Source organism: Cyprinus carpio, chromosome B18 (genome assembly GCF_018340385.1).
Source record: "Cyprinus carpio isolate SPL01 chromosome B18, ASM1834038v1, whole genome shotgun sequence".
Classification (NCBI taxonomy): domain Eukaryota; kingdom Metazoa; phylum Chordata; class Actinopteri; order Cypriniformes; family Cyprinidae; genus Cyprinus; species Cyprinus carpio.
The window spans coordinates 19,168,444-19,191,148 of record NC_056614.1 but is presented as its reverse complement, the minus strand read 5'-3'; the positions used below and the strand labels follow the sequence as shown (position 1 = coordinate 19,191,148).

The window sequence follows — 22,705 nt, the reverse complement described above, 5'->3', positions numbered from 1 at the left end:
ATTGGGAGAAAACCAATAGTTCTATGTGAAATCAGACATTTGAGCTCCCTCAATATAGCCAAAATGGCATGGTCATAACACCGCGTGAATATTCAACAGTGAGATTGGTAGTCGAATCAGGCTCCTCCTATCGAAGCATCGAATCTTCGACTATTCATGGTCACCCCTAGTGGTCACCATGGAAATGAGCCCAGAACATGCTGTACTGCTCCTTTTCCTTTAAGAGTCAGAAAAACACACCTGTAGATGATCCACAGGAGGTCCAGAGTACACAGCAGGAGTAAGCTTTTGTGAGGAGACTAACTTTAGGAGCAGCATGTTCTCAACAGCTTAGATCAAGTTCTCTATTGATATTCATCCTGGCAGTCTGGTGGCTGAGTCTGGGTTTTGCAGATGCCAGGAGAATGTTACCTGCCTGACTGAATTGTGCAAACAGTAACTGTTGTAGGGCTGTTTTTTAGGGATTGCCAAGACATTTTGGACAATGCTAAGCTTCCAACTTTGAGAGAACAGTTTGGGGAAGGCCCTTTTCTATTCCAGCTAGCTGTGCCCCAGTAAACAAAGCAAGGTCCATAAAGACATTGTTGGATGAGTTTGGTGCAGAAGAACTTGACTGGCCCACACAAAACCCTGACCTCAACCCCATCAAACAAGTTTGGGATGAACTGGTGCAGAGATTGCAATCCAGGCCTTCTTGTCCAACATCAGTGCCTTCCCGCACAAATGTTAAAAAATTCCCACAGAAACACTCCAAAATCTTGTGGAAAGCCTTTCTAGATGAGTGGAATGTGACGTCATTAAAGAGAGAAAGTCTTGGCCTTGCCTGTAAATCAACAATCTCTCCATACATACAAAGATAGAGAAACAAATTGACATTTCTTTCCTGCATGCTTTTATAACTGCCTCAGTGGAAGGCTGTGGAACAGATGTTATTAATGTTGGCTGTTTATCAGCCCTTTGCTTGTATATTTGATAGATTTAAGTGGATTCATCATGAAGATTAATTGTGCATGAGACTCCGCATCTGTAAATGCATGCTGAGTACTGTTTGTGTGTAAATGCTCACTTCGGTGGGCTCCAAGTGTTCAGGTCTGTCCGAAATCAAGGCCCAAGCATCCACGGGTCAGGCGCTGACGGCAGATAGTGAATCTCACAAACACGTCTTGTGGCCCTAAGGACGTTAGGCGATCACATGCCCCACTTCCGAAAGACACCAGGGTCAGTCATCTTCAGGAATGGCTGTTTACGTCCTTGCTGCTGTTTGTCTTGGCCCTGCCTGCAAATCAACAATCTCTCCAATTGCTCTCACATGCAAGGCTAATTTGTTTTCTTGCTTGTAGCACTGTTTATGAGGAGAGCCACATTGAACACTGCTACCTCTGAGAGCAGGTCACAAGGGACCTCTGGGCCAATCACACAGTGGTCAGGCCACTGGACTGGGTGGATGCTTACAGGAACCCAGACTTAGAGACTCCCCCTTGTCCTCCTGACTGTGAGAAGATAAATGCTAGGGAAGATTGATATTGGAGAGTAGTGTTAGGTATCAAGACCAGAACCAATGGAAATGTAGCTCATGATCAAGATCTTGAAATCTTCTTAAAGTAAAAGAATGTATTCTGAAGACTTTAGAATTGCATAAGGAAATCCACATTCAGATCAGTTTTGTAAACCAGATTTAATGAACTTATCTAACTCAGAAGAATGATTCACTCACGAATAGTGAGTGCTATTTAGTGAATAATAACTTACACTTTGGCTTAAGAAGACTTGGTATAAAGTGCAAATTACTTTCATACAGGATTGGAAAACTAACTTTTACATTAAGAGGCAATATTTCCCCCCCTTAATTGACTTGAGCTGCATTTTTTTTACCTTAAGGACTTTGTTATAATTACTAAATGTACCTTGTTTGAATTTAAGCATTTCATGTAAAACAAAACTATAGCCTGCAGAAAGTCAGGTTATTTTAGTTGAAACAAACAAACTGGGAATAATTTAAATGCATTGCAGAAAGCAAGCAAGAATGTCCCCCATCACTGAAGCATGCCGTAACTGTAGTTCTGCAAACAATCACTTAAGCACACTGCAAAATGAATCTTACTTGCATCGTATCTGCACTTTGTTGTTTATGATGAGAAAACTTGTGAGAGTGCAGATTCACATTTTAGTCAGTGAGCATGTACACTGAACAAAACTGCATTTTCAGCAATGACTAATCTAAACTCCTCTGATTGGCCATTGCATTCATAAACTCAACAGAAATAATAAACATTTTTATTTAATTTCATCTGCATATATGCAACAGTTTAGATTTAAGTTTTAAAAGGGTTTTCATTGTTGCTTTGCATCTTGGAATGCTTTTAATCTTCAAAAAATGATGCAAAAGCACTATAAAAGTGAACTATTTATCATTTCTGAGTGAGCTGTACTTTAATAAATTAACAAGTATCTTTCTCTCATTCTTTTTCTACCATCTTCCCTGGTTTCTGTTATGCAAGATCTTGACTTTGAGAAGATGTGGACATGGTGTTCATGTCTAGACTGCCTGACGAGATTTTAGTTGTATTGATTTTTCTCTCACACTCTCTCTTCCATAAATCTGTTCCACCAAAAGTCATACTTTTCCCTCTGCTCTTAAAAATGGGAGTGCATCGTAGAAAAGTTTCAGTCCGTTAATTTTAAAGTGCCAGTGAAGTTGTTTTGAAGGCCTTTTGTGTTGTGCGAGAACCGCTTCAATGGATGAAACACATAAAATTAGTTGTCTGGCTTAAATCAGCACCATTCACAGACATTAATAATATAATTTTATCACCCTCTGAAAAAATCATATTATTATTACTGTAAATGTGTTTTTGGTCAGAAATTGTAAAATTTTGAAAAACTTTTATACTCCCCAAGGCTGCATGTATTTTAATTAATTATATGTTTATTTTTAATTTATTATATATTATGTATTGTAAGTGTCCTGTGCTTACGATAGCTTGCATTTATGTTATCAAAATACAGTAAAAACAGTGACAGTGTGAAATATTATTACAATTTAAAAGAACTGCTTTCTATTTTAATATATTTTAAAATATCATTTATTCCTGTGATGGCAAAGCTGAATTTTCATCAGCAGTTACTCCAGACTTCAGTGTCACCTGATCCTTTAGAAATCATTCTAATATGCTGAATTCACATTTAAGAAATACCTTTTATTATTATTATTATTATTATTATTATTATTATTATTATTATTATTATTATTATTATTATTATTATTATTAATGTTTAAAATGGTTGTGCTGCTTAACATTTTTATGGAAATTTTTTCAGGATTCTTTGATCAATAAAAAATTCAAAAGAACAGCATTTATCTAAAATATAATGTTTTGTGACAATGTACTATAAAAGTGTTTACTGTCACCTTTGATCAGTTTAATTAATATGTATTAAATAATACTTGGTTACACTTTAGTATAGGGACCAATTCTCACTCTTAACTAGTTGCTTATTAGCATGCCTATTTTTAACATATTGGCTGTTTATTAGCACTTATAAAGCACATATTCTTTTTTTGAAGCTATAGTTATGGGCGATTTCTGCCTTTATTGGACGAGAGTAGAGAGGTGACAGGAAAGCATTGGGTGGAGAGAGAGGGGGGCAGAATCGGCAACGGGCCGCAAGATGGGAATCGAACTTGGGTTGGTGTTAGCGCAGTTGTGCTGCATGTCAGTGCACTAACCTTGAGGCTATTGGCGCCGACATACTGTAAAGCACATATTCTGCATGACCATATTCTACATCCCTAATACTATCCAATACCTAAACTTAGCAACTACCTTATTAACTATTAAAAAGCAGCAAATTAGGAGTTTATTAAGGCAAAAGTTATAGTTAATGGTTTGATAATAGTGAGAATTGGACCTTAAAATAAAGTGTGACATACTATTTATGTAATAAATACATATATATGTGTAAGTTAATACAATTTGTCATCTTTTTTAAACTTTTATTTAGTTTTCTCAATTTTTTCCCTTCTCTATTCAATTTTTTAACACATCCAAAACTTGAAGAAGAAAGCCTGGCAGCTGTAACCTTAGAGCAGAGCCCCATGTGTTGTAACGGGAGGCGATATGACCCAGGGGTGGGCCTTGAGGCCTAAGACAGAACCTGATTTGATGAGTCCAGCAGTGCAGAGCACCCCTCCCTTTTGCTGTGTCTCTCTCTTATTCTCTAGATCCCTCCATCCTGAGTTCTCAGGTACCTGCATACGGCAGCGGAGGGCTTTTTTGAAGCTTGCTGGAGCATCCCAGGCTTGGCCAAGCCAGCCGCAGTGTGGCGTGCCCGTGCACATTTTAAAAAAAGTCAGCCTGTCTGTTTTTTTCCTCCCCACTATCCCTCCATCTTTCCTTCACCCCCCTTCTCTCTCTCTCTCTATCTCCTATCTGTCTTTTTTTTGCTCTCTGTCTCTCTCTCTCTTTTGTCCTCACTTCACCTGCACAGGGTTTTTTTTTTTCTCTGCCATGCAGCAGCAGACGGATGAGTCAGACTGGCACTGCTACCTTCATCTCTCACTTTCCTCCTCGCTCTTCCCATCAAGTCCTCCGCAGAAGTGCAAGAAAGACTGCAGCATCAGGAGACACTAAACTCCCCCATTACAGCTGGTTTTGTAGGAAAGAGAGCAGGTTCTAGTAAAGCATGTCCAATTACAGTGAACAGGAGCAGAAAATGATATGACGACGCCTTGAATATGGGCAAATATGGTTGATTATGATGGTTTCCGAAACTTAAAGGGATAGTTCACCTAAAAAATTAAAAATCATTTAGTCACGCTCACGTCGTTCCAAACCTGAGTGACTTACTTTCTTCTGTGGAGCACAAAAGATGATATTTTGAAAAATGTCTTTGTATTTATTTTCTTCCATATACTGTACAGTGGAAGTCGATGGTCGCCAAAATGGTTAGTTTACCAGCATTCTTCAAAATATTATCATTATATTATTTATGTTCTGCAGAAGAAAGAAAGTCATACAGGTTTGAAACCAGCATGAGGGTGAGTAAATGATGACAGGATTTAAATTTTTGGATGATAGAGAATGTTCAATTGCTTTTTGTGTGTGTGTTTGTGTGAAGGCTCGTCCAGACAGTGGAAGCAGACACAGTCTGTGCTGACTGCTGATGAGTGTTTACTGAGAGAGTGGGAACAGCAACAACACGTGCTTGTCAGAGTGAGAGAGAAAAGTGTCTTCTCTCTGTGGCAGTTTGTCACTCTTGTGTCGGCGCATGCATGGGTTTCATTATCCTCCTTGGTGACACAGTGTGGAAGGATGAAGTCAGTTAAATGTCATGGTCTGTCCACCACCGTGCTCCTTTCCTGGCCGGTATTCATGAACAGTTATTTGCTATTTAATAGTTGGTTTCAGGTGTTGTTAGCAGGAGGGACATTGTCATTCTGGCTTTTGAATGGACAAAATTGATAGAATGTGTTGTGCAGTTTGAGTTGTCAATATTTGAATCAATTATTTTCAGAAGGGAAGAAATGTAAGTTATTATTTAAAGTACACTAACATTTTGACAACCTCAACATTTTATTTTATCCAATTTCTTAATTGTTGTTAATTATTTTATTTCATTTCATTTCATTTTTATTTTTTAATAATAAAATAAATATTTCTATTATATATATATGAAGCATTTTATTACTTATGGTTTTTATTTTATATTCCTTTTATTTATTTATGTCACTATTCTATTTTATTTTATTTTATTTTATTATTTTGTTCTATTTAATTTTTTTATTTTATTTTTAATGTTTGACAATCAGTGTTGGGTAAGTTACTCTAAAAAAGTAATTAATTACTAGTTACTAATTACATCTTCAACAGTGTAATTAGATCACTGTACAAATTACTCTCTCAAAAAAGTATTTAATTACTTATTACTAATTATTTAATAAATTCTATATCAATCTCAACAAATTAATGATACAAGGATAGACATGAAACAGTTCTTTTAATTCTTTTAAATAAATAATAGATCATGCATAAATTATTCTGGTCACACTTTAGATTAGAGCCCAATTCTCACTATTAACTAACTATTAACTATTACTTTTGCCTCAGTATACTCCAATTACTGCTTATTAATACTTAGTTAAGTAGTTGTTAAATTTAAGAATTGGGTAGGATTAAGGATTTAGAATAAGGTCTTGCAGAATAAGATATTAATATGTGTTTTTTTAAAGTAATAATAAACAGCCAATATCCCAGTAGTTTAGTAACATGCTAATTACTACTCTAGTTAATTGTGAGAATTGGACAGTAAAGTGTTACCAATATTCTTATTAACTAAATAAAGTATTTAAAGCTAGAAGGGTACATAAAATCATGCATTTTAAGGTTACACTTTAAATTTTTGTTAAATCCACTTTTGTATCGTATATAAATGTTCTGCAGCCTATACATTATTTAGTTCAATTACATAAGAAGTAACTATAATTAAATTACAGAAAAAATGAATAATCCCTTACATTACTTGATCAAGGGAAATTAAATTACAGTAACTAATTACTCCCAACACTGTTATAATAATAAAATAAAACTAATATTTCAGTTATTCATTATTTGTTTTTTAAAAAATTTTTTATTTGAACCATTTTCTTGTTTTTATTTTATTTATTTTTGTTTTTATTTATTTTTATGCCACTTTTATTTTATATTTTAATTTTACCTTTTACTTTTTTTATTATTTTGTTATATTTGTTATTTTTTTATTTTTTTTATTTAATTTTTTGTATTTTTAATGTTTGTAAATAATAAAAAATTAATATTATTAGTTAATATTATTTAACTATTATTTTAATTATCAATATTATTATCAGTTATTCATTTTTATTAATTTTTATTTTATTTTGATTGTTTTTGTTAATTTTTTTTTTTTATTTTTATTTGAACCATTTTATTACTTATGGATTTTATTTTATATTCCTTTTTGTTTTTAATTATGTCCCCATTTCATTTTATTTTTTTATTTTATCTTTTATTTTATTTTATTTTAGATTCCTTCATGAAATGCCATGTCAATTGTGAAGACTTTCAAGTGGCCATCTTTGATATTTCTTTTAGTGACTGTCACTTTAGTTATAGCTGTTATTAACAGCCTTTGCAAGAGGTGCTTGGCTATTCTTTCATATAAATGCTCTTGCAAGCTGTCGAATGAACAGGACAATTGGAGAGTCACACCTGTTGGTAAATGCGTTTGTCAATCCCAAACACTGACTGCATGAATGCAGTCTTTCAGTCTCTAAAATAGCTGGAACTATACCTAGCCAGATGTATAAAAGCAAGAGAATGAGACAGACAGGAAGAATACAAAGAAAAGAAAGAACATTCGGCCAGGAGACAGAAGAAGGGAGAGACGATCAGTACCATCCCGCTCCCTCTAACGTGTCTTCCTCGTGATCTCTCAGCAAGCCGCCACCAGGTGTTACATAACTCTCTCTCTCTGTGTGTGTTAATCTATCTCTCTCGCTCGCTCTCGGTCTCTATGCCAGCCACTCTCCCCCCACCCTCTGTCTTTTTCACACGTTCAGTTTCTCTCCCACTGGGAAACAGATTTTCAAGGCAGCCGTCTGCTCTCTACCTTCAGCACTCGCCGTCTCACCCTCTGCCTCCCCGAGGTTTCGCTACACTTCTGGCATAATTACAGCAATTACTACAGTTTATACTAGTTATGTAAAAGTTCTCCCATGCGAGTGTGTGTTTTTATCCAACACAGTTGGGTGGGAAACACTCAAAAGTCTGAAGAGAATCAAAATGGACAGGAAACGAAGTAATCACCACTTCACACAGTCCGCTATGAATCTTTGCACTTGGTTGTCAAAAAATGGCTTTTTTAAATTAAAAAATTATAATAACTTAAGGATTGTTATGGGTTCAGCTATATTTTATTGTATTTATTTAAGGTTATTATTTTCTGTGGTAATTTTCTGCTTCCTCAGTGTTTTTAGTGTTTTTTTACAAGTGGAGCTAGGGTTGTAGTGTTAGTGATAAATTCATAAAAGATTAATTTTCTAAGATGGTCTCAATAGCATATCAAATCTTTTTTATATATATATATTATTATAAGTCTCTTATGTTCAGCAAATAAAGAAAAACAGTAATATTGTGAAATAATATTAAAATTTAACAAAAAAAAAAATGCAATATAAAATGATATAAAATATATTTTAAAATGTAACTTATTCCTCTGATGGCAAAGCTGAATTTTCAGCAGCCGTTTATTTGGTCTTGAATGAAATGTCCTTGAAAACAGTATTTTAGTGGAAACAGTGATGTGTTTTTTTCTGAATTATTTAAATAGAAAGTTCAAAAGAACAGCATTTATTCAAAACACACATTTATGATGTTTTTTTTTCATCATAAATGTCTTTACTGTCACTTTTGATCATCTGAATGCATCCTAGCTTCATAAAGGAAAAAATACTTTTTGATGCCAATTTTATTTTTACTGTACTGTGTATTTTTTTTAATTGGACATCTTATATTGGTAGCTGCAAGTTATGTTTTTTTTTTTTATGTGCAAAACATACTGTAGTTTAAATCCATTTCTAATTCTCAATTATATTTTAAGTTATAGTATAATGCCTTTCTGAATGGGGTTTCTTGAATATTTGAAAACATTTTCATCTCTGAAAAATCGAAAGACCTGATACACTCCACTCTAAAGCCTTCCTCTCTGGTCTCCTCAGGGTAACAAACTGAGGAAGAGTCTCCTTACACACTACTTTGGCAACCATCGGTCCCACGCCAAAGCCCTGGAGTACAGCGGCGGGAACAGCTCTTCCTCTGGAGGTTCGTCTCACAAATGACCATCAGCAGAAGCACTGTTGGCTCACCGTATACTGTACATCCTCTCGCCCAACTTCTGCTCATCTCATTCCTGACTCAACAGTGTTCTGTGTGTGTACATAGGTGGTTCTCCAGGACATGACTCTGATAAGCCAGGCACTAGTGTAGTAGACATCCAGTGTGCTCTGGACAACGTTGGAGCATCCGAGCTGGTCATCGACCTCATCGTCAGCACTAAGAACGACCGTATCTTTGAGGAGAGCATTTTACTGGGTATTGCACTCCTGAGAGGAGGAAATACACAGATCCAGGTATAAACAGGACACACATTCACAACGGGACATCTGTAAGATTCAGGTGATGTCATTTTCTGCATGTCTCCCTGCAGAACTCCTTCTACAATCAGCTGCACAAGCAGAAGAAGTCTGAGAAGTTCTTCAAGGTCTTCTATGATCGAATGGAGCTGGCGCAGAAAGAGATCCGCTCCAGTGTGTCAGTCAACATGTTTGAGCTCAGCTGCAGGAAGAGAGAGGAGGAGGGCGAGGGCTCTGGAATCAGACATAAAAAAGGTATACTGTACGTCCGCTTTCTCTCAGGTTCTTTCCATCTAAACATGAGAAAAAGATTAACAAAAGCAGTAGTGAATATTATTAAAACGGTAAAGAAATGTTTCATTGTATTTCACCCTAATAGCAAAAGAACAATATAAACTATAATAATTAAAAGGCACAGTATGTAAGATTTTAGTAATAAAATATCCAAAAACCACTTGCACAGTGTAAAATATTACATGGAGTTCTGTACTTACGTTATCCCAAAAGTTCCCAAGTATTTGTAAATCCAGAGAAATTCCAAATTTAAATAATGGCTTGTCCATGGTCATCCCTAGTCATTGTCGCCTATCAGTGATGTAATATCCGCGCTATCCTCAGTTTCTACAAGCATGGACAAAAATGCTGCTGCACAGGTAAACTACATCCATTATGGCTGAAATTAAAAGCGGTGACTGCAGCATTAAATTTAGATCTGCCAAATGTGATCCTTTTTACGCGTTTTTACAGTGTTGCACATTATAACCAATCACACACGAGTCTGTTGATCTTACGAATACAGTGGCCAATCAGAGGCGTCCAGATGAGCCAACGCTGAAACGCCGGAGTTTTTGTTCAGTGTGCGTGCGCGCTGACTGAATTCTCCTCTTGCGAATTCTCTCATCATAAACAACAAAGTGCAGATGTACGTATGATTTAAGTAAGAGATTCATTCATCAAACATTGTATGGACAGCTTTACTGGTTTACTGATAAGGGGAGCTTTTTGAGAGTGCTTAAACTCACGCTAGACTGAAGTCAGTTGTAAAGTTTTTTGACAATGTAAATGTTCTTTGCTAGCTTTTCTTTGCTGTTTGAATAACTATGGAACATACAGGTAATAAAAAAAATTAATTACCTCATCCGTGAACAAGATTTGTGAATTCCATGTTGGTAAAAAATGACATCTCCCATCAATCCGTTCTCCTTCATAGCGTCATCAAATTTTTCCTTTATTGTTTTGAACAAGCGACCTCTAGCAGCAAAAACTTTTTTGTTAGCCTGTTAGCCTGCCTTTTTGTTGATTTTAATAATATATTGAATGATTGATATTTATGCATTTATTTAGCAGACTAATGATGTTTTTGTGTGTGTGTGTGTGTGTGTGTGTGTCCGTGTATATATATATATATATATATATATATATATATATATATATACGACACACACACACACACCTATATATATATATATATATATATATATATATATATATATATATATATATATATATATATATATATATATATATATATATATATTATATATACACACACACACACGCACACAATTGTCTTGCCATATATATATATATATATATATATATATATATATATATGAACAATTCTTAATATAATGAAAATAAAACAACAAAACTCATAATGGTCCAGAAAAAATGCCATTGCTTATTCTTGCACAATATAATTTCTTGTTTTTTCCCCCATTTTCATTTTGGAATTTGACCTTGGTGAAATTCACCTAGAATTGTTTCTCCAGATGTTTTCAGAAGTTCACCTTCATACTAAAATAATGTGACTTAAATCTGATTTTTGTGTTTGAACACAAGGTTGATCAATGATCTGAATGAAAAGATTGATTGAGAAGTTACCATGGAAACATGTTTGGTATATTCTGAACTGGAAGTATAATAATAATAAATCTGGCAACTACAGTGTGGTCTATGGACAGGCTTTATATGTACCCATTAAGATGCTGCATTTGAACATCATGATCTTTTTGGACTACAAGTGAAATAGGTGGAAAATAAAAAAATGCTATTTCGACTGACTTTGGTGCTTTTTTTGGAAATGTATCTTTAACAAAGGAAGGCCCCAAAAGACCACAAACCAGGTGTGATGTCTTAAAGTCTAAAAAGAAGTCACTCTTTCAGTCTCTCGCTGAAAATAGAGACGTGTCCTAATTGCAATGTTCTGCTTTATCATGCTTAATCTTAAAAAGCCGACCTAGACTCTCTAATGACATGCTGCGTCTGAACTAGAAGTATGTCATTGGTCCCCTGAATAGCCCGTTTATCACAAACAAGTGTGCCTTAATGTATAGCTATTCATGTGAGTTCAGTTCTGGCCTGAGGCAGCATAGATGAAGAGACTATCAGGCATAAGAATAGTATCTGTCCCTATTTCAACTGCTGTGTCATGTGAGGGGTTGCTGGCACCCTATCAAAGGCCTGCTGTTAAAAAGCAGTGTTCTTTTTAACACTTCATCGAAAGAGAAAAGATTTCAAGTTCGCCTCGTCTGGTGCACAATACATGATCGTTTGATAAAGAGAAATATTGTTGACAGCTTAAGTTTTGAATAAGCTTCAAATGTGCCTAAATATACATCCAAAAACAATTAAAACCTGCAATATCAGTACCTACAATGTGTTATGGATGACTTTGAATAGATACATCAATTCTAAATCAGTACATTGTTCAAAAATGTGTGATTTATTGAAGGAAAATAATAGTGGCAGTTGCTTACTATAAACATTGAGGGGAACACCTTCTCTAAATATTCAGGATGTTAGTCAATCATTATAGGGCTTTTAGTGGCAACAAGTACGAAAGACTTTATGAGTGAGTGAATCATTGATTCATTCCCTTAAGTGATTCATTTAAGTGACTCAGCACTGATTAATTCTGGAACACACTTGGAGAATTATTTGCCTGGTGAATCATTTGATTGATTCAAAAATACTGATTTATTCTGCAACAAACCACAGTGAATCATTTAACAAACTAACTCGATCAATTACACTGATTCATTCAGAAAAATTATTAATGTGTGTTGATTGGAAACCTGCAACCATTAATTCTCCTGTGGCTTTGTTTAAAACTGTTGACATCATTTCAGTATAGTCTAAAGTTTAAATATTAACCTCATGTTATTGTATGAAAGCAATATTAATATTATGCTTATTAATGAATCACAGCTCTTAATTGTGTGATATTACTGTACCTAAATGTATTTTTTCAGCAGTCAAAGCAGTAACTAGTATGAATAACATAACTGAGAATTTCAGTTGAATTGCAATGTACTGCAAATGTTCATAAATATTACTTTACATCTCATACAGAAGTACTAAAATTGCTAAAACTAAAACTGAAAAAATGCATTAAAGCTAAATAGAAAGATAATTTAAAAAAGCACATAAAAATACTACAATTAAAATGAAAACTGATAATATAAAAGCTAATTCAAAATTGTAATAAATACTATAATTATATATAAATAATAAAATAACACTGATATGGTAAGTAATCTCAAATCTCTCGTGTCTTATGAGTTCGAGACTGCTTGCACCTCAGAGAAGACATACGGGGTCAGCTTAAAGACGCCTCCTCGGTCACCTCCAAAGCCTACAGCACCTTTCGCCGGGAAGTGGACCCCGAGATGGAGTCGATGGGATCGGGAGTGGACGGGATGGAGGAGGTGGTGGAGGAGACCCAGATGAGTCAGGCCATCATCATCATGAAACCCATCCTACGCTTCCTTCAGCTGCTCTGTGAGAATCATAACAGGGACTTGCAGGTGATGCAAATCATTTTTATTGGTCCAATTTTGTTCAACTGTAGTTTGTTTTGGCTATGAATCATTTTAATGTATTACTTGTGTTAAACAACGCAATGTGAATTGGTACATGGTGTGCTTAGAAGTCAAATCCAGTGACGCTGCCTTCACCATGTCAGCAAATCAGAGGGCTTTAAATAAGTGTTTTTCCATTGTGAGAAGAAAAAGCACCTTGATGTTTGCTGTGCAGCTCAAAATCTCAAGGGACCCCCGACATAGTATGGACGAGATAGAGATACCAATTACTGCCACTCAGGACTTGACTTGGACGTGTTGTTAGTCCAAATCTTTCTGTTCTTTTGTATACAGAACTTTCTGCGAGATCAGAACAACAAAACCAATTATAACCTGGTGTGTGAGACGCTGCAGTTTCTTGACTGTATCTGTGGCAGTACGACGGGAGGACTGGGGCTGCTGGGGCTCTACATTAATGAGAGGAATGTGGACCTGGTCAAACAGACACTAGAGACCATCACAGAGTACTGCCAGGGTCCTTGCCACGAAAACCAGGTATTGAAACCTTTTTGGAAAATGGGGACAAAACTTATTCCACATGGAAAACTGAATCCAAGGGTAACACTTTACAGTAACAGTGCATGAATAATATGTACTAATACCTGATTTAAGTATGAGGTGATGATGAAATCAAGAACCTTACCCAAAGTTTTAATTAATACAATAACTTACAAACATGTAGTCAAGGTGGTCATTATTCTCACACAAATTCATATGATGTCATAGTTAATGTTAGTTTTTGATTAGTATATGTTTTAACTCATCAATAGTTCATAATTATTATTAATGATTATGTAATAAGTCATTTTAATCTTTTAGTTTAATGCCATATAGTGCTGTTATTTTGTCTGAGACTATTGAAAATTATAGAAATAAAAGTGAAATAAAATATTAATGTTTCATGAAAAACTTAAAAAGAAATTAAAATAATAGTTGCCCTGGCAACTAACTGGAATAAAAAATAAGTTTAAACTGAAGTACTAAAAGTACTAAAACAAATATAAATATAAAAAAATTTTAAAATGACAAAAGGATGAATAATTGCTAAAACTTAAAATGAAAACTGAAAATATGAAAATAAAAGCTGTTCAAAATATTAAAAAATACTATAATAATATAGAATAATAATTTATAACCAGGCCATGGTAACCAGGTATTGAAACATCATACTCATTGGAAAAAGGGAACAAATCTGTTTCCACATGGAAAAAGTTTTAGATTTGCTATCATATCTGAACATATTTCTAGCTTTATTAATGGTTATGCAAAAATAAGTCTTTTCTATATATCTAAGACTTTGTTTGGGATCATAAATTGTGTACTTCCTCCTCCGCAGTCATGCATAGCCAGGCATGAGTCAAACGGCATTGACATCATCATCGCTCTCATTGTGAATCCAATTGATCCGCTGGGGAAGAACCGACTTGACCTTGTGCTGGAGCTGAAGGTACTTGTTTGTTGCAGTCACTCACGTAGTTTGAATAAGAAAGCAATTGATGTATAATGCAATTTTACAGATAACAGAATGTTCTGAAGCATTGCAAATTTTTGATTTGGCATGTACAAACCCGATTCCAAAAAAGTTGGGACACTGTACAAATTGTGAATAAAAACAGAATGCAATGATGTGGAAGTTTCAAATTTCAATATTTTATTCAGAATACAACATGACATATCAAATGTTTAAACTGAGAAAATGTATCATTTCAAGGGAAAAATAAGTTGCTTTTAAATTTCATGGCATCAACACATCTCAAAAAAGTTGGAACAAGGCCATGTTTACCACTGTGTGGCATCCCCTCGACTTTTTATATCAGTCTGCAAACGTCTGGGGACTGAGGAGACAAGTTGCTCAAGTTTAGGAATAGGAATGTTGTCCCATTCTTGTCCAATACAGGCTTCTAGTTGCTCAACTGTATCAGGTCTTCTTTGTCGCATCTTCCTCTTTATGATGCACCAAAAGTTTTGTATGGGTGAAAGATCTGGACTGCAGGCTGGCCATTTCAGTACCCAGATCCTTCTTCTAAGCAGCCATGATGTTGTAATTGATGCAGTATGTGGTCTGGGATTGTCATGTTGGAAAATGCAAGGTCTTCCCTGAAAGAGACGACGTCTGGATGGGAGCAAAGGTTGTTCAAGAACTTGGATATACCTTTCAGCATTGATGGTGCCTTTCCAGATGTGTAAGCTACCCATGCCACACGCACTCATGCAACCCCATACCATCAGAGATGCAGGCTTCTGAACTGAGCTCTGATAACAACTTGGGTTGTCCTTGTCCTCTTTAGTCCGGATCACATGGCGTCCCAGTTTTCCAAAAAGAACTTAAAGGGATAGTTCACCCAAATATCAAAATTATGTCATTAATGACTCACCCTCATGTTGTTCCAAACCCGTGAGACCTCCGTTCATCTTCGGAACACAGTATAAGATATTTTAGATTTAGTCCGAGAGCTTTCTGTCCCTCCATTGAGAATGTATGTACGGTATACTATCCACGTCCAGAAAGGTATAAAAACATCTTCAAAGTAGTCCATGTGACATCAGAGGGTCCGTTAGAATTTTTTGAAGCATCGAAAATACATTTTGGTCCAAAAATATCAAAAACTACGACTTTATTCAGCATTGACTTCTCTCCCGGGTCTGTTAGAAGCGCGTTCACAGCACATCCGGTTCGCGAACGAACCACTCGATGTAACCGGATCTTCTTGAACCAGTTCACCAAATCGAACTGAATCGTTTGAAACGGTTCGCGTCAACAATAAGCATTAATCCACAAATGACTTAAGCTGTTAACTTTTTTAACATGGCTGACACTCCCTCTGAGTTCAAATAAATCAATATCCCGGAGTAATTCCTTTACTCAAAAGTACACTGACTGAAATGATGACCGAGCCAGATAACGAACGAAACATTGACTCGTTCTCGAGTCAAGAACCGGTTGCATCGGTTTTCGGATCACCGGGTAGTGATGGGAAGTTCTGTTTCTTTTCCGCGAACCGGTTCTTTCGGAGAGTTTGATTCAATAAACCGGTTGCCGAAAACGGTTCACCAGTTCTTTTGCGCTCGACGTAATGACTTCATTGGCGATGATGGCCCTTGATTCAAGCCTTCGGTTTACCCGCGCTCAAAACATTAGCACAGAATCAGTTCAGAATCAATCATCAAAAGAACCAGTTCGGTTAAGACGCGCTGTGTGTCAGTCTGCTTCACGCATGCGCAGTATCATCAGCTCCTCGGTTCTCGAATCGGACGCGTCCGACAGAAACGGTTCTTCACTCGAGAACGAGTCAATGTTTCTTTCGTTATCTGGCTCGGTTCAGTCAGTGTACTGTTTGAGTAAATGAATTACTCTGGGATATTGATTTATTTGAACTCAGAGGGAGTGTCAGCCATGTTAAAAAAAGTTAACAGCTTAAGTCATTTGTGGATTAATGCTTATTGTTGACGCGAACCGTTTCAAACGATTCAGTTCGATTTGGTGAACTGGTTCAAGAAGATCCGGTTACATCGAGTGATTCGTTCGCAAACCGGATATCACTAAACTGCAGTGTTGTGAACACGCTTCTAACAGACCCGGGAGAGAAGTCAATGCTGAATAAAGTCATAGTTTTTGATATTTTTGGACCAAAATGTATTTTCGATGCTTCAAAAAATTCTAACGGACCCTCTGATGTCACATGGACTACTTTGAAGATGTTTTTATTACCTTTCTGGACGTGGACAGTATACCGTACATACATTCTCAATGGAGGGACAGAAAGCTCTCGGACTAAATCTAAAATATCTTATACTGTGTTCCGAAGATGAACGGAGGTCTCACGGGTTTGGAACAACATGAGGGTGAGTCATTAATGACATAATTTTGATATTTGGGTGAACTATCCCTTTAAATTTTTGATTCGTCTGACCACAGAACAGTTTTTCACTTTGCCACAGTCCATTTTAAATGAGCCTTGGCCCAGAGAAAACGTCTGCGCTGCTGGATCATGTTTAGATATGGCTTCTTTTTTGACCTACTGTATAGAGTTTTAGCCGGCAACGGTGAATGGCACGGTGGATTGTGTTCACCAACAATGTTTTCTGGAAGTATTCCTGAGCCCATGTTGTGATTTCCATTACAGTAGCATTTCTGTATGTGATGCAGTGCCGTCTAAGGGGCCGAAGATCACAGGCCTTGACCCTTACGCACAGAGATTGTTCCAGATTCTCTGAATCTTTGGATGATATTATGCACTGTAGATGATGATAACTTCAAACTCTTTGCAATTTTTCTCTGAGAAACTCCTTTCTGATATCGCTCCACTATTTTTCTCTGCAGCATTGGGGGAATTGGTGATCCTCTGCCCATCTTGACTTCTGAGAGACACTGCCACTCTGAGAGGCTCTTTTTATTCCCAATCATGTTGCCAGTTGACCTAATAAGTTGCAAATTGGTCCTCCAGCTGTTCCTTATATGTACATTTAACTTTTCCGGCCTCTTATTGCTACCTGTCCCCAACTTTTTTGGAATGTGTAGCTCTCATGAAATCCAAAATGAGCCAATATTTGGCATGACATTTCAAAATGTCTCACTTTCAACATTTGATGTGTTATCTATATTCTATTGTGAATAAAATATAAGTTTATGAGATCTGTAAATTATTCCATTCCTTTTTTACTCACAATTTGTACAGTGTCCCAACTTTTTTGGAATCGGGTTTGTAAAAGCATTTAGACATTTATCTCCAGGAGGAAAATATGTGAATATTCTTTACTTCACAGTAATTAAATTAAAAAAATACTCTTGTCTTTACCATGAAAAATCAGAACAATGCATCTAAACTTCTTCTGGCCATCATGGAAAGTCGTCATGACAGTGAGAATGCAGAGAAAATCCTGTACAAGATGAGACCCAATGAACTGGTGAGATAATATTATGCAATAGTACTGCTGTTATATATATAGTTAATGAATATAGTTTAGATCATCTCTTATCATCCAAAACATGCCTGTTATTTGCCATAATTAAAGTGATGATCTGATGTCACATCTATAGATTGACGTGATCAAGGAGGCTTACGTTCAAGGAGAAGAGAGTGAGATTGATCAAGAGACATTAGATCAGATCAGACCTAAAGATGTTGGCCACAACATCTTCATCTTGGCCCATCAGGTAAGATTTAAATGCTTAATCACAGGAATTTTTCAGATTCCTTTTAAGGAAAAAGAACAAAATAATGTATGAATGTATGTTTGAAATGTATGCAGGTTTTACACTCGTATCAGAGTACAGTATGTTACATTGTGAGGCTTTGTTTTCCTTCAACTGAGTCTATTGTTTTGTTTAAAAAGGCCTTTAATAATAATAATGGCAATCCAGTATAATATAATATTAATAATAATAAGTATAATATTAAGTTTTTCTATTGTAAAAATTCTTCTTATGGAAGGGTTAAAGTGTCTTGTGAGGAAATCCTCAAGCCAGTTGTGCATTTCTCAGTTTCACTTCCACACGCTTTCTTGACAGGCTCAGCCATCTGCTAGACAGTTTATTTCTGTCTAACTGGCTGCTTTCATAATGACATAACTTCAGGTGTTCGTCTTCCTGTGTTTTTCCAAACACACACACACAGATGACTGAAAGAAAGTACAAGTGTGCATACAGTAGTTCTCTCGCTGTTAGCTTTCCTGAAATAATGTATCTCATTCCAAACTCTTGCCATAGTTTTCAGTGAGATTTTTGTTCAGAATTCAAGACTTTTACTTGGACCCTCTGGCTATTTTATATGGACACTGGTTTGAGAAACTGGCTGTATGATCTGGTTGGGGAGGTTTTGCATCAGTTGGAGCCTCTGCACAATGTTTGTCTGTCTCATTTTGCTGTGTAGTTTCTCACTTGTCAACTAGTCAAAAGAATAAGTCCTTATCTTCTCGTCTTGCTGACAGTGAGAAAGAAATAAACAGAAATTAATTGAAGAAATGCTTAAACACTGATTGAACAGTTATTATTAATTACTGACATTTATTTTTAATGAATAGTGTTTGCTTAATGAAATGTCACTTTTGCAATTGTTCGTACTTAGAATTAGTTTTTTTCCCAATAAACAATCACCCAGAATACTCTAGAAACATCATGCCAAACCAAGAACCAGTCATACAGTATTTTGAGTTTTTTCTCCATAAACATTTTTTGATCGTCCTGTAGAAATGTGTGTGCATTTACTTTGGTCCTCAGAAAGTTCAACTGAATGATGATACTGTAAGCGGTTTTCACAAAGAACATTCCAATGTCCCTTTTCTCCCATGGTTTTCATTTCTTTTTATTTGTTCAGCACTGTTGACATGGTTTCTTTAGACTGTGTTAGCTTCAGTGCTAAAAAAAACAGCTGCCAAATACAAGATCCTCCTGTGTTTACTTGGTACATGACAAAGTAAATGACATTATTTGATGTCCGTTTAGCTCTCTATTGCGTGCTTTACTCTCTTCCAGCTCTTATAAACAGATTCCTGATGTTAGCTTTGATCTAAAATGAAAAGGACACTGTGAATATTTTTTGGGGAAAAGTGGCTTAGACGTCAATAAGGAGACAAAGTGATTTCACCTTCTTGGTGTCTCAAGTGGCGCACATCTTTTGTGCTCCTTCAGCCTGTGAGAAAGCAAGCATGTAAATCCCTTGCTCCCGTTTACTGAATTAAGGCCATTATGTGATAAAGGGACACTGAGGGTGTGGAATGATTACTTGTTTGCTTCAAGGACGCGTCCTTTTTGGAGGTTAAAGAGTGTCCGCCTTCCTTTCAGACTTGTTGCATAAAAAAAAAGAAAGGTAACTAGTTTGATTCAATAGTCTAAGCAGGCTTCTGTATGTATAAACTGCAAGATGGTTCTTTAATTAAATGAATTGCTTGGATCTTGCAGAGCGTCATTGATTGTTCGTTGCCCTTTGATTTGTCATTTGTTGGAAATGGTTTTCAGAGCGCTGTTTTTGATTAGGTTGTCTCTGAATGCTGTTGTCTCACTAATGCATCTTGGCCACATCGCTGCGGGTATTCAGTCATTGAGATAAACATCAGAGTTCCTCTGCGTAGGCAACTCTTAAAATGTTTTGATTTTGAAGTAATCAGATTGATCAGTCCTGACCCCTTATGAATTGACTCATCCAGGGGTTGTATTGGCATTATGAAACTGCTAAATTGCTGATGGGATTTGCGTTAGCCAAGTCACCAATGTGTCACTAATAGATTAATGGGTGTTCCTGTGACTTCTAACACTTTAAAATCTCAGAGGTTGACTTTTAGCTATATTTATTCATTAATAGCTTTTTCTTTAAAGTATATGAAGCTAATGTTAAAACGTTTTTAATGCCGCCATTTATTTTTGCTGCTTTTTCAGATGTATAGATGTTTATTTTAAAGTCGTATCATTGTCCCAGAGCCATATTTTAAGTATTGAACTATAAAAATCCATGATAAAGATTAGTTATTTCATGTTAGAAGATATGATGATGTTAAAGTAAATAAACATAAACCATTTCTATTATTATTTTGTTAAAATAATTGCACAACAATCCACAACAAACAATTCTGCACTTTATTAGATAGTAAAATTTTATTAAAAGTTAGTATACAATATATATACAGTAAAGAGCATGCTTCAGATGAAGCACAATATATAAAGATTTTTTTTTTATAGTGCATCATTTCCAGTAATGTTGTAAAATTTTTATCATGCATTTTTAGTCAGACATTTTAAAAAATATATCTTTTTTTTAATTCAGTTTTAATGACGTTTTTTTTATCTATCTAAAATTATATTTATATGATTTATCTCACTTAGTTGGATAATGACATTATTTAAAGGGCTAGTTTTTTTTTTAAAGTTTTTTATTTTTTAAAGTTTTTTATTTTATTTGTTTTGTCTGCGGAATATCTTTCTACGATACCTGTCAGTCTTGCTTTTACTTAATAGTGTATTTAGCATACATAAAATGCTAGCTATGAAACTTAACAAGACTAAATAATAGGCCATTTTATTCCAGAAATGTAATTTCCACCTCCGACATTTCAATCAAACAATTTATTAATACTTATTAAATGCAATACATAATTTGAGATGAGATGAAAATGTACGTGTGGAGCAAATGGACATGGTTTTGATCAAAAATTACAGAATTTTCCTGTAATGCATACATGGAAAAGTAGACAAATCAACTAGTGAGAGTTTATTTTTTAAAGTCCTCAATACCAAAAGTGCCTGTAGGTGAAGAAATGCCCTGATATTGAGCTGCTGTTTCTGAATCTGTTGAATCTGTCATGTTGACTGAAGTGTTTTTGATGACCAGTTGGCACGCCACAGAAAAAACCTCCAGCAGAGTTTGAAACCTGGCCCAGATCCTACCATTGAAGGAGAAGCAGCGCTCCTATACTATGCCAACCACACTGCTCAGATAGAGGTATGACAGTTTGAGAACTTATGACGATAACTTTGTTTCCCTTCATTAAATTAATTTGCATCTCTATTGGCATTTCTACAGGTTTAATATGACACATTTGAAATCTCATTTACTTATCAGTGCCTTTATCAGACAGTTTAAGTCAAAATATATCAGTTAAACACAATTGATTTCAGATCGTCCGCCATGACCGCACAATGGAGCAGATCGTGTTTCCTGTGCCTAACATCTGCGAGTACTTAACAGAAGAATCAAAAGTGCGCGTGTTCACTACAACAGAGCGAGACGACCAGGGCAGCAAGGTCAACGACTTCTTCCAGCAGTTTGATGACCTCTACAATGAGATGAGGTGGCAGAAGAAAATAAGAAGTGGGTTGTTTTGCTTTGTGCAAAAAACAATGTAACAATTTATCACCAGTTCGAGCCTGTGTCAGAGTCATTATGCTGATGTATTGCTGTGTGTTTGCAGATAATGCACCACTTTTCTGGGTGTCAAAACATATATCTCTATGGGGTAGTATCTCCTTTAACTTGGCTGTGCTTATCAACTTGGCTGTTGCTCTTTTCTACCCATTTGGAGATGATGGAGATGAAGGTATAGCTCTGATTTTTGATATATATAAAAAAAATGCTTTATTATGGCCCTATTGTTTCCAAACTGTGGAAAATGCAGACAGAATCACGGAATCCAGTCATAGTGAAATTTATTATATAATGCAGAATTTCACAAAATTTGCCAAATTTGGATTCATAAATCATAAGTAGGACTATACACTTAGTCAAATTTTGATATGGACTGTGAATGGTAAACTGCAAAAAGACTCAAAAATTTGGAGAAACTCAAAGCTCTTCATTACAAACCACCAATGTTTGGTTTAACTTGAACAAATTATGACAGAAATATACCGTATATTTTACAGTAAAGTAATACTGATAATTTTTTTAAATATTATTTTTATTGGAATACCACAATTTTTTAATCCATGTTTAAATGTAAACTTTAAAACCTGTTGTGCAGAATAAAAAAAAAATACATTTTTAAAGGTTAATTAAATGTTTTTTTTTTTTTAGTTTTATGGTTTTATTTGATTACCACATTTTTATAATAAATTTGTATTAAATCAGAAAACATAGAATCCAGAAAAATGAAAACAGACAACACAGAATTTCACAAAAAATATAACGTATTTCATTGGACAATGTAATATTAAAACTATAATAAAGTATTGTTTTGTTAACGTTTTGCGTAGTAATTTAATAAG

At 35.3% G+C, this 22,705-nt stretch overlaps 1 protein-coding gene across 2 annotated transcripts in view; it reads left to right on the top strand.

Moving 5' to 3' along the window:
• LOC109051794 (inositol 1,4,5-trisphosphate receptor type 2-like) overlaps positions 1-22,705 on the top strand; it is a 78,203-nt gene that overhangs the window by 38,781 nt on the left and 16,717 nt on the right. For both annotated transcript variants that reach the window (XM_042744221.1, XM_042744220.1), the window contains exons 38-48: positions 8,735-8,837; positions 8,958-9,145; positions 9,223-9,403; positions 12,713-12,957; positions 13,306-13,506; positions 14,348-14,458; positions 17,821-17,916; positions 18,050-18,166; positions 21,333-21,443; positions 21,620-21,812; positions 21,913-22,038. In XM_042744221.1, coding sequence (XP_042600155.1) covers positions 8,735-8,837; positions 8,958-9,145; positions 9,223-9,403; positions 12,713-12,957; positions 13,306-13,506; positions 14,348-14,458; positions 17,821-17,916; positions 18,050-18,166; positions 21,333-21,443; positions 21,620-21,812; positions 21,913-22,038 — 1,672 coding nt within the window. The remainder of the gene's footprint in view (positions 1-8,734; positions 8,838-8,957; positions 9,146-9,222; positions 9,404-12,712; positions 12,958-13,305; positions 13,507-14,347; positions 14,459-17,820; positions 17,917-18,049; positions 18,167-21,332; positions 21,444-21,619; positions 21,813-21,912; positions 22,039-22,705) is intronic.